Below are 13450 nucleotides of genomic sequence, written 5' to 3' on the forward strand. Positions count from 1 at the left end.
TCTCTCTCTCTCTCTCTCACACACACACACACACACACACACACACACACACACACACACAGAGACAGAGAGAGAGACAGAGAGAGAGAAACTCTAGAATGAAATATCAGAATGTAATATCTTGATCTGGACACTTAAAATGAATTCCCCTAGATAGCTTCACAGAGTATTCCTTGATAGCATACTGTTGTGAAATTTATTCTGGAATGACTGCAAGGAATTTGCCAGACCAATTTGTCTGAGAAGCCGAGCTGTCCCATTGTGTTAATCAGAATAATGCAACCTCCCCAAAGATGGTCAAAACCTGATCCCTAGGACCTGCGAATAGGTTACCTTACATGGCAAAAGGGGCTTTGCCCAAAGCATCCTTTGACTAAGGTTAAGGACCCTGAGAGGGGGAGATTATCCAGGTGGGCGAACGTTGCTCAGCTGTGATCACAGGCAGATGTAACTACATAAAAATGGACAGAGAGATGCAATGTTGCTGGCTTTGAAGTTGGAAAAAGGGGCCACAAGCCAAGGAATGTGGGCAGCCTCTAGAAACTGGAAAAGACAAAGAAATGGATTCTTCCCTAGAGACTCCAGAAGGAATGCAGCCCTGCCAACACCTTAATTTTAGCCCAGTGAGACCCATATCAAATTCTGACCTCCAAAACTGTAAGATAATAAAAAATTTGTATTGCTGTAAGCCAAGTTTGTGGTAATGTGTTGCAGCAGCAATTAAAAAATAAAATGTACCCAGGCAAAAGGTAGTAGATGGAAACGTCTTGTGTGTAAAACCCTGAGGCTGCTAATACATCCACGTGCTGGTCTAAGAATGAATGCCAGGGGACTTCCCTGGTGGTCCAGTGGTTAAGACTCCACGCTTCCAATGCTGGGGGCACGGGTTCAATCCCTGGTCGGTGAACTAAGATCCCACATGCTGTGTGGTGAGGCCAAAAATAAATAAACAAAATTAATTAATTTAATTAAAAAAAAAAAAAGAACGAATGCTAGACTCTGCTTGTACCTAAATGCCAGCCTGTGTCTGTGCTCGGTCAACCTCTCTCCCTCCTTCATCCCCACCTGGATTCCAGCTCGTTTAATTGTGCAACCACGTGCATGTGTATCTCTCGATTCCTCAAGTCCATCCTGTCATAGGACATGTGAAACCTATTTGCTTTGTCTCCCAAAATCCCTCCTAGGACATAGTGGCCACAAATCTGGCCACCTCAGGGCTGGGTGATATTGGATTTTGAGTGCCCTATAAATAAGCACGATTTTTCCCACCAAAGTTTGAGAGAGAAACATTTCTGCTTCGCCACTGATTAAAACAGACTGAAAACGTGGCTCGAGCTCCACAGACAAAAGGTCCTGCTAACACTGCCTGTTCTCCACTCCCCAAGTCTAGAGCTTGAGGCTGTCCAACGAGGAAAAGTTTGGGTCCACAGAACAGAAATGCTTACCCAGGACTGCTGTCTCACACTGGCCCAGGACAGAGAAGGAACAGAGATGGGCAGTCCCTCCAGTAAGTGAAACATTTAAAATAAATGACATAGCTAATTGAGAAAAATGGATTTTTTAAATAAAAAACCTAAATCTGGGCTTCCCTGGTGGCGCAGTGGTTGAGAGTCCGCCTGCCGATGCAGGGGACATGGGTTCGTGCCCCGGTCCGGGAAGATCCCACATGCCACGGAGCGGCTGGGCCCGTGAGCCGTGGCCGCTGAGCCTGCGCATCCGGAGCCTGTGCTCCGCAACGGGAGAGGCCAAAAGAGTGAGAGTCCTGAGTACCGCAAAAAAAATAAATAAATAAAAATAAAAACGCCTAAATCTCACTTAGATCTTCAGATTTTCCTTTGACTTCCTGTCATTTTGATTTGGGTATATATCACAAACAACCGAAATGTTTTACGTAGAAAATAGGATTGGTGCTTTCTGACATTTTATTTTGCATTGCACATTTGTATATTTGAATTTTAGTTTTTGTTTGTGTTAAATACTGTAGAATGAGAGCAAGGTTTACAAACCCTTCCTCAGGTGTGGTTTTCTTGAGTCACCTACAGTACTCCTTAACACAGTCTGCAGCGAGTGGGACAGGTGTTTTGGAGCAGGAGAAACAGCACTAGACAAGTTCAAGTTCAATGCTTCCTTTGCGGCCTTTGGAAAATAATTTCACCTCCCTTGGTCCCAGTCCCCTCATTTGAAATAAAGAAATAACCACACCTCGTATGCCAATATCTCAGAGACAGTTGTGAGGGTCAGGTGAAATCCTACACATAGAGCACTTTGAACTTTGAAGGTATTTACAAGTATTATGTATTGTTTCTATGAATTCAGAAATTATTAAATGCTTACCAAATTAGATCATACATGCGAAGTGGCCTAAAAGGGTAGTATAAATGGCAGGTATGAGATATACAAAACCTGTTGTCAATTAAATGAATATTCAAATTTTCCACAATGAGTACCAAGAGGCCATCAGCTTGACAGTACATAATAACTTCAAACATGAACATATTTTATGCGATTATATATTTATATTACATACGGAACTTACATGATTGCTGCACGTCTTGTATCGAATATTCTGCCCTTCACAATTCCTGAGGAAAAAAAAGAAAATAAGGATTTCATGGAAGTTGCAAGCAGGAAAGAAAATACAAGTGAAAAACGAGGCACACGTAAAACTTTTATTAGTGCCCATTACCTGAAAGACTCAAAGTTTAAATTCTAAGAAATAACTTTCAAGGATCAGGAGGCCAAAAAGTCTCATGGAAGTGTCACATTAAACACAGTGAATTCTTTAGTTGAATTAATGTAATAATATTACTTAAGCATGGTTTTTACCCTAGGGTCTATATAACCACTGAAATTAATGTACACTGTTTGTGTGTGTGTAATGTGTGCATATATGTTTTCTTTTTCTATGAAAAAGAAGGTAAAACTACAGGTAGAAGTATTTGTGTAGCACGGCCCTGAAAGGGAATTTCTCTTCCTCACTCACTGAGGTCACCAAGTTAGCCGGGCCCTCTATAAATTCCCTCTCTAATCAGTACAATGGTCTCTGTCAGAAATTTGCCTGAGGCAATGCTTATATCTTACTTCAGCCACCAGCCTTATTAAACAAATGCTACAAAACATAGCGTTGGGGCGGACTTCTTAGGATACCGATCCTCTAGGATCTGAAGTCATATACGCATGTATGTATATGCTTGAGAATCCTCCAGGGATGACCACACACTATCCTTCCCTCCAACCACTTGCTTTGGGACCCAGCCACTCATCTTCCAGGCAAGCTTTCCTTTTGGATGTTTGGAATTCCATCTGGCAGGTCCTTCCCTCAGTGCAGTGTTTGCTGCTCTGTATTTTACATTAACTCCTTAAAGATAATTCATCTGTGAATGGGATCTTTCCCAGTTTTTCCACGGAGTTATGTTTTTACCCTTTATGTGTCCCTGGCCAATTCAACGGCAAATTTGGAGCAAGAAACGCTAAACACAGGTTTATCTTGCCATCTTGAATTAAAAGTCAAGCGTTAATTTGTTTTAGAATAGTTAGTCCTGGGAGAACTTTTTTTTTTTTTGGCTGTGTTGGGTCTTCATTGCTGCGTGCGGACTTTCTCTAGTTGTGGCGAGCGGGGGCTACTCTTCGTTGCGGTGCGTGGGCTTCTCACTGCGTTGGCTTCTCTTGTTGCACAGCACGGGCTCTAGGCGCGAAGGCTTCAGCAGTTGTGGTGCTCGGGCTCAGTAGTTGTGGCTCGCAGGCTCTAGAGCGCAGGCTCAGTAGTTGTGGCGCGCGGGCTTAGTTGCTCTGCGGCATGTGAGATCTTCCCAGACCAGGGCTCAAACCTGTGTCCCCTGCATTGGCAGGCGGATTCTTAACCACTGTGCCACCAGGGAAGTCCCTGGAAGAAGAGAACTTCTAAAAAGTGGATCCAAAGAGATCCTTTTTTGCTGGTGTGATTTAAATATGAGCCTATATGAAATGACTGAACAAGTCTATTTCAGCAGTATATAACTCACTGCACATACTTTCTGACGATTCTATTTTTATCAATTACAAAAAGAGTAAGTGAAAACTACTAATGTGCCAAGAAGTATAAAGGAGGAAAACCAAGCATTAATCCCATCATTGGGACTTCCATGGTGGTCCAGTGGTTAAGAATCCATCTTGCAATGCAAAGGACACCAGTTTGATCCCTCGTCGGGGACCTGAGATCCCACATGCCTCTGGTCAACTAAGCCCAAGTGCCACAACTACTGAGCCTGCCCACTCTGGAGCCCATGCGTCCATGGCAACTAATGAGCCTGCACACCACAACTAGAGAGAAGGCCGCGCACCGCAACAAAGAGCCCATGTGCCACAACAAAAGATGCCGCGTGCCACAACTAAGACCTGACACAGCCAATAAATAAATAAATAAATATTTTAAAAATCCCATCATCAAGACCTTTACCCTTAATAATCTTGCATTTCATCTTCCAGTGTTTCTGCCCTGATTTATTTACAGTTGTGAAATCATACAGCCCATTCAACTTCGTATTCATTTCAATCTAATATTATAGCCTTTTCCCATTTTATTAATAATTCCTTGGAAAAAAATTGTTTAATGACTACATAATAGTCCATAATACAGACATTACTTTTTTTGTAGTTTTGAATTTGAATTTTTTTAATTGTGGTAAAATACACGTAACATAAAATTTACCATCCTAACCATTTTTAAGTATACTCTTCAGTGTTGTAAGTATATTCACATTGTTCTACAGACATTACCTTTTGTGGCTATTTGTGCTGCCTCTTCTTTTTCCCTACTTTTAAAATTTACATACATTAAAATTCACTTTTTGGGGGTGCACAATTTCATGCGTTTTCACAAACCCATACAACTGTGTAAACACTACCACAATCAACATGTGGAACAGCTCCATCACCCCATAAATGCCCTCAGGTTGCTCCCTTGTAGTCAACTTCTCTCCACCCTCAGCCTCTGGCAACCACTGGTCTGTTTTCTGCCCCATTAATTTTGCCTTTTCCAGAATGCCACATAAATGGAATCATACAGTGTATAGTTTTTGGAGACTGACTCCTTTCACTTAACATAATACATAAGAAATCCACCCATGTTGTTGCGTGTATCCATAGTTTGCTCCTTTTTAATTGCTGAATAGTATTCCACTGTGTGTATGTACAACAGTTTATCTACCCATTCACCAACTGGATATTTGGATTGTTTCCAGCTTTTAGCAATTAGGAACTAGGATGTTGTAAACATTCACATACAGGTTTTGTGTGAGCAAAACTTTTCATTTCTCTTGGGCAAATACTAAGAAGCAGGATTGCTGAGCTGCTTATTTTATATAATAATGCTTTGCTAAACATCTTTATGCTTTCATTTTTGTTCACATTTAGGATACATATCTAGAAATGGATAACAAATGCCATTCCTTTTATCTTATGACTTCTTCATGTATGTGTTTTTAACTCTTGGTTGGCTAAGTATTATTTGATTGGTTGTTTTTTCAAGAAGGGTAAATGTCTCCCATATTATTATTAAACTTTGTATTTCACATAGGAAAGGCAATGCAGCAAGATATATTACTTTTTTCATGTTCCTTTTTCCTCAAAACTGTAGACACGCTTCACTGACCTTTGACATTTAGACTCACAGAAGAGAAGTCTGATTTTTATTCTTTTGTACATGTGTTTTATTTTTCTGCCTGGAAGCATATAGTGTTTTGTTTTGTTACTATTTGAAGTAAAAATTATAGTCAGGGTGTACCTAGTTGTGTGTTTATTTTCATTGATTTTGACTAAAACTGCTTGGCCTTTTTGACTAGAATACTCAAGGTCTTTACTTGCAGTGCCACATTTTATTCTCAGATTATAATTTTGACTACTGCTCTTGTTCCAAGAATATCTGTAATTCTTAAGTTAGAGGCCCCTTTCTCCGCTCCTATTATTTCCTTATTGATCTATGATTTTCTCTAATATACATCTCATTTGTTTGACCTTCTCTTATACTTCCAAGAAATCTCCTACAGATATCCCTCCACATGACTGATTTTCTTTTTCCTGTAGTGATTATTTTGTATTTTATTGTCTGGTACGCTTTTCTTTTTTTTTTTTTTTTTTTCGGCCATGCCACGCAGCTTGTGGGATCTCAGTTCCCTGACCAGGGACTGAACCTGCACCATGGCAGTGAAAGTGAAAGCCCAGAATCCTAACCACTAGGCCACCAAGGAACTCCACTGATACACTTTTTGATACTGCCTTTTCTTTCTTTGCAATCCTTCTTAAACTCACCCTTCTCCATCCACATCTCATACCATCCTCAGCTTACTTTCTGCTCCAATTGCATCATGTACCTCAGTCTCTTCATATCTGTTTTCTGGGAGGTGCAGTCCCTAATGGGATTTAGAAAGTATACAGGAGAAAGGCATTTTGGAGTGAAAAGAACAGCACTACGGCTGCCTCCAAAAGCATTACCTAAATGATACTTAAATTTCTGAACTGGAATACAGACAAAGTGTCCAATTAGTTGCCTCTTTTTAATATACTTCTCTTGACTTGTAGTTTAGAACATCTTCCTAGATTATCGCAATAGTCTGACCCAGTCTTAGTGTTTTCTAACACTGTATATTTCCATCTTTGTGACTCATCAGAGGTATAGGACTTGCAAATTTATTAAACTCTCAGCCAGGCTACATTAAATTTTAAACATTCCAGAAGCACCAAACTGGGAGTCTGGCAGGAAAAATGTATTAGGGTGGAGAAAATTTATTAGGGTGGAGTCATATCCTTTTGACCAACCTCTCTTGGTCAAAAGGATATGACTCTATTCTCCTGGGAAACAACAGCTATGCCAGTGGACAAGGTCATTTACTTACATGACTTACTTCATTGTGCTTATTATGTGTGGATAAAAGAAGAAAATAAATTACAGAAAAAGTGAAAGGGTAATTTGAAGTACTCTGCTTTTTTTGGAAAAGCCCCAATTGAGGAAAGCAGCTAATAGATTAGGGAAGTGATAACCAAAATCTTCTTGTATTATGCTGACTTATAACCCAAAAGCTTTTGATTCCAATTTCAAGGGGGCAGGTAAATTACAAAAAACATGGCTTAAGAGAGTATCTGAATTGATCTAAATACTGGAATACAAAAACTGTGGAAACTTACAAAGAATGACATTTTCTTTAAAAGTGTATTAGAACTTCAGAAATAATTTTTCAGATGCATTTTTAGTAATTGTTTAATTTTAGTTATTTAAATGAAAAACAAAACCAATTTTGAAAAATTTAACACTAAGAGAAAAGAACATATTTGCTGATGGCAGCTTGTGTCTCAGGCCTGCCGTGTAGACCATATGGTCGTGGTCTACACCCCACTGCCATCTGCTATGTCCTAATTGTGAGGCACTAACTTGCATCTTGAGTGTTGGGCCTGAAAATCTAAACCTAAAATGTAAGTATATCTCTACTAAAAATGCTACAATAACTGCAGCAAAGTGATATGAAAAAAGGAGCATTTCATTTCATGAATTCTCAAAACATAAAGTACCATTTTGGACACATTCCTTCTCCAATGACTTCTTATGGTGAACCTACTATGTACTAGGATGTGGATATAAAGATGCAGTAGGATTATCCCTCAATTCCTTTAATAAGTCAGCAGTAAGGTTTGTTTTTTTTTAACCCAACCATCTGGTGGACATTTTTCATGTTCTACTTCATTTTGTCCAACCTAACACACACTGAACCCACTGACTGGCCTCTATTGATGTGGAATGCTTTGGTTACAATTTAGTGTGAAAATGAATGGCCACTTTATGAAACAGGCATAAAATGAAATGCAAGTTATTTTAAAGTTAAGGACACTGGAGTCCTAATTCCCCAAGCAGGAACCTGCCAGCTTATTCTGGAAATAATTCCTTTGGCTCAAAGCAACTGAGCTGCAGAAATATTACTTCCAAGTTTTTAATTCCATTCTAATTATTATTTGCAAGAGCTAATGGTTATCAGAAGTATATGAAAATTCAAGAACATCATTTCACAATTATGTATTTTCTATCCACTACAACATTCATAACACCCTGAAACTGAAGATTTTTGAAGCCATAAATTTATGAATATATAAAAAACATATGTTGATTCCACATGAGGATACATTAAAAACATTAATAAAATTTCCCTGGAGTTTATAGCACTATAATTTATTGCATTCATTTGCTGATGTACTGACTCAAACACTAGTGTCTTAAAAACTAAGAAGCATATGTTTTGAAGAATAGAAATATATTAATTTTTTCAAATAGCAGTTAAACCTGTCTTTCCCATGGTTGGCACTTGACTAGAATATCAAATTGCAAATTTCTGCGAGAGAAAGAGACATTCTGGCTGGCGTATGGTTTACAGTGCAAAAGAACTGAGTGTGTATTTAAATGTAATCAAATTCTGAAATAACTTTATCCACAAAGAAAGAAATGAGCAAAATAGCCACACTCACTCCCTTTCCTAAATCATAAATTTAAAGGGGCACACTGATAAAAAGAGAAGGCATTGAAAGGTCTTCTAAAGCTCTGGGAGAGCTTTTTGTCTGGTTTTTATGTAACCACCTCCACGTACCTCTTCCAAGAAAAATCGACCACAAAAGCTCAATATTTATGAAGAATTTAATGAGTCTCTAAAGCTGTTCCAGGATAAGGAGACCTGATAAGCTTTCCAAGGGAAGTAGGTTTCCTTCTTAACAATCACAGAGTACTTCCAAAATTACAGTGAAATGTCTCAATATGGGAGTGGGTATGTTAGGTTTGGGGCTGCCTAAAAGGTGGGGAGCAGGAAAGACAGAATTATTAACAACCCTACTGCCTTTCCTTTGAAGTAATCTAATTTAATTTTTATGCAGAGAAATAACGTTACTGTCCCTGTTTCTTATCAGAATCATGGAAAGAGTGGGGGCACCACAGGCCTGGCCTTATGCCAGGAACCAAGCTGGAGAACAAATATTGCCTCACCATACACTTTCCTTAATGTACATACCTCAGAACACACTATTCTCTCATTTAATTTTATTTTTATATTTGGTTTAAGATCTTCCCTAGCTTCAGATATGTATTCAAACTAGATGAGCTCAGGGAGCAAGCAAAAATTTGGAGATTCCCAGGCCTAAAGGTAAATTTTAAAATATAGGTTAAGATGTGTACACAAATAGACTAAAGAATGCTGCATTAAGTCCTAAAAAATGAAAAAGTCAAGCAAGTACTACTTCAGGAATGGTGACTCGAAACACAGTAGCAATATTTAGGATAGAGCTGTTTTGGGGTTCCTACAATTATTTTATTATGAAATGTTTTAAGTCCAAAAAAGGTCGGGAGAATGATGCAAACTCATGTACACACCAGTAAGCGTCATCATTTCTTGAAAGTTTTCTTCAGATTTATTTTTAAGACGTGTCATTACAAATATGGTGGAAGCCCCCTGCCAAACCTCCTCAATCTTATTCTCCTGCCTCCCTCCCTTTGGTTAGAGGTAACTAAGTAAATGGTATCATAATTTACATAACCTTTCACAGCTTGATTTTTTTTTTGTCCCAACACTATGTTTTTGAAAATATCCATGTTGATACACACATCTCTAATTCATTCATTTTTATGGCTCTAGAGTAATCCAATTTATAAATATAGCTCAATTTATCAATTCTTTCTACTTTTTATTGATCAATTTTCCTAAAAGTCTATGAAGATTTAGGTTGGTTCTGCAATGAGCAATCTTATACAATCACCTAGGGTACATTTGCACATGTTTCTCTGGGATATATACCCTAGTGGGACTGCTCTGTTGTGGGCATTTACAGCTTCACTAGTACCAGATAATGACAAACTGCCCTTTAAAGTGGGAATACCAATTTTCACCCCCATTAGTAGTGCAGAAAAGTTCTTGTATTTACACATCTAGGGCAATATTTGGCATTTTTAAACTTTAAAAAGTTTCCCAGTGTGAAGAATATGAAATATCTCACTTTGTATTTTTTTTGTTAATGAGGTTAATATTTTCATTTGTTTTTGACTATGCAGGTTCCCCTTCTGTGAATTTCCTGTTCATATCCTTCTCCCATTCTTCTACTAGTTTGCTTTGCTTTTGTTTTATTGTATTTAAATATCTCAGACACTAATCCCTTATTGGTTATATTCATTATCAAGATTTTCTCCCATTCTATGCTCTTCTTTTGGTTTATAGTATATATTTTTACAATACAAAGCCTGCTTAAACTTATAAATATTTTCCTTCCCAACTTATGCTCTTTTTGTCTTAGTTAAGGCATAATTCACTACCCAGAGATCATACAGATATTCTCCTATATATTCTTCTTCTAAATGTTTTCAAGATTTGCTTTTCATAAGTAGATTTTAATCCACCTGGAATTTATTCTTTAATAGATTGACATTTTCTAATATTTTCCTTTGGATATTAATAATCATATTTGAACCTCATGTATTGAATATTCATCTTTTCTCCACCATTTTTTAAATTGTGGTATAATTGGCATATAACATTAGATTAGTTTCAGGTGTAATTACACAAATTTTTCATGACATCTTGAAATCCTACATATGCATGCTTCTGTTTCTGGGCTCTTGATTTTGCTACATTGGCCTATTTGCGCCCATCCTACTACTATAGTTAATTTTTTTTTAATGTTAGTGTTTGGGCAAGTCTTTTGTTCTCTTTCAAAACTGTTTTTATTATCTTTGCACTTCCATATGACTCTTGAAATTACATTTAATTTAAATATAATTTAGGAGAAACTGGCATTTTTATGATATTGAGGCTTCCTAATATGAACATATTATATATCTCCATTTATTTAGGTGAGCTTTTAAATATTTCATAAAGGCCTTGTATATCTTTTATTGAATTTATTACAAGGTACCTTATATTTTTTAAGTAGCAAAAACGGTGTCCTTTTGAAATTTGCTTTCTTATTAGTTTTTCCTACTGTGTAAGCATATAGTTATTTGTGCACTAACTTTGTTTCCAATAATCTTAATGAATTCTTTCACTAGTCCTATTATTTTATGTGTAGATACTGTTGGATATTCTGTCTAGACAATCAGGTAGTCTATGAATAATGAGAGTTTTGCTTCTTCCTTTCTAATTGTTATACTTTGTATTTCTTTTTCTTGCCTTATACTGACTAGGACCTCATGTACAATAATGAATATGAACAAAGACAGTAGCCATTCTGATCTCATATCTAATGTTAAAGAAAATGCAGTAACATTCTATAGACTAAGAGAGTACATCTCTATTCCTAGTGTGAGAAGATTTTTCATTTCAATTATGAATGTGTTCATTTTATCAAATGCCACCCTTTGCATCGATTTAGATAACTGTATGACTTTTCTCTCTTAAATATTCCATGCAGTGCCGGCTGGTGCTTATTCATTGCAAATACTTCCATGTGTATTATCTATTTTAGATTGCAAGCTTATCATAAGCAGGGCTCTATTGATAGGGATAGGAATCCTATATAGCCTGGCTTGGTGACCCGTCTCTCCATATCTTTTACTACTGCAGTAACCTCAGGGCTGTCAAGGGTAACAAAACTACTTTTCATATTAATTTCTCACCTCAAGGCTTCCACAATCAAATGGGATATAAACATCCAACTCAATATATACAACATATGTAGGTCAATATGCATGCACCTCAAATTCTTGGGAGAGTAGGTCCATTGTTCCAAAGTGGAAAATTGTTTTCATTTAATGTTGAGACCAATATATTTAAATTCCCTATGTTGGTGTATGGCTTTTATTTTTTTCCAGTCCATCTGTTTAGTAAGTATATAGACCTCAACAGTCCTGTCTTTAAATTAGGGCTGGAGTTCCTATACTGTGCCTCATATACACACAAGACTTGATCCCCTGTGACTGTGAAGGAATTAAAACTCAAAAGCCTGAGTTCTAGAGACCAGTAAATCCCATCTCCATCCCCAGGGTAGGCACAAAATCAGTTATGCACTTACTGGTCTGGCCCTCAGTTTCCTCTTTGTTTTTTGGCTCTGTAGATTTCATTTAATTTCTTGTATGTTCAACTTTACTGTTTTTTTATTAAGACAATTTTTTTAGAACAGTTTTAAGTTCACAGCAAAACTGAGGGGAAAGCACCAATATTTCCCATATATCACCTGCCCTCACACATGCATAGCTTCTTCCCCCATTATCAACATTCCCCACCAGAGTGGTGCCTTTGCTACAACTGATGAACCTACATTGACGCATCCTAACCACCCCAGGTTCATAGCTTACATCAGGGCCCATGCTTGGAGTTGGATATTCCATGGGTTTGAACAAATGTATGACACGTGTCCATCATTATGGTATCCTACAGAGTATTTTCACTGCCCTAAATATCCTCTGTATTCCATCTACTCATCACCCCCACCTCCGACCCTTAACCCCTGGCAACCACTGATCTTTTTACTGTCTTCATAGTTTTGCCTTTTCAAGAACGTCATATAGTTGGAATCATATAGTATGCAGCCTTTTCAGATTGGCTTCTTTCACTTAGTAATATGCATTTAAATTTTCTCCATGTCTTTCTATGCCTTGATAGACCATGTCTTTTTAGTGTTGAATAACATTCCTTTGTCTGGATGTACATTTTATTTATCCATTCACCTTACCAAAGGACATCTTGGTTGCTTACAAGTTTGGCAATTATGAATAAAGTTGCTATAAACATCTGTGTGCAGGTCTTTGTGTAGACATAAGTTTTTAACTACTGTGAGCAAACACCAAGGAACATGAACACTCACTCATATTGTAAGAGTATGTTTAGTTTTGTAAGAAACCGTCTTACTGTTTTCCAAAGTAGCTGTACCATTTTGCATTCCCACTAGCGATGAATGAGAGTTCCTGTTATTCCACACCCTCACCAGCATTTGCTGTGGTCAGTGTTCCAGATTCTGACCATTCCAATAGGTGTATAGTGGTCTCTCATTATTTTAATTTGCAGTTACCTGATGACAGATGATGTGGAGCATCCTTTCATGTGCTTATATGCCATCTACATACCTTCTTTGGTGAGGTGTCCGTTAAGGTCTTTGCCCAATTTTTTAATTGGGTTGTTTGTTTTCTTATCGTTGAGTTTTACAAGTTCTTTGTATATTTTGGATAACAGTCCTTTATCAAATATGTCTTTTGCAAATATTTTCCCCAAGTCTATGGCTTGTCTTCTCATTCTCTTGACATTATCTTTTGCAGAATAGAAGTTTTTCATTTTAATGAAGTTGGCTTATCAATTATTTTATTCATGGATCGTGCCTTTGGTGTTGCATCTAAAAAGTCACTGCCATACCTAAGGTCATCTAAGGTTTTCTCCTAGGTTATCTCCTAGGAGTTTTATAGTTTTGTGTTTTGCATTTAGTTCTTTTATATATTTTGAGTTAATGTAAGGTTTGTGTCCACATT

The 13450-nt window shown here is 37.5% G+C and overlaps 1 protein-coding gene across 1 annotated transcript in view; it reads right to left on the reverse strand.

Moving 5' to 3' along the window:
• The window catches only part of ADAMTSL3 (ADAMTS like 3), a 373694-nt gene that overhangs the window by 226177 nt on the left and 134067 nt on the right, over nt 1–13450 (reverse strand). Inside the window, 1 exon segment of the mRNA XM_029237311.1 lies at nt 2537–2582. Within this exon segment, the coding sequence (XP_029093144.1) occupies nt 2537–2582 (46 nt within the window).

The sequence above is a fragment of the Monodon monoceros genome, unplaced genomic scaffold, assembly GCF_005190385.1.
Source record: "Monodon monoceros isolate NGI ecotype Baffin Bay Population unplaced genomic scaffold, NGI_Narwhal_1 Super_Scaffold_21, whole genome shotgun sequence".
Taxonomy (NCBI): domain Eukaryota; kingdom Metazoa; phylum Chordata; class Mammalia; order Artiodactyla; family Monodontidae; genus Monodon; species Monodon monoceros.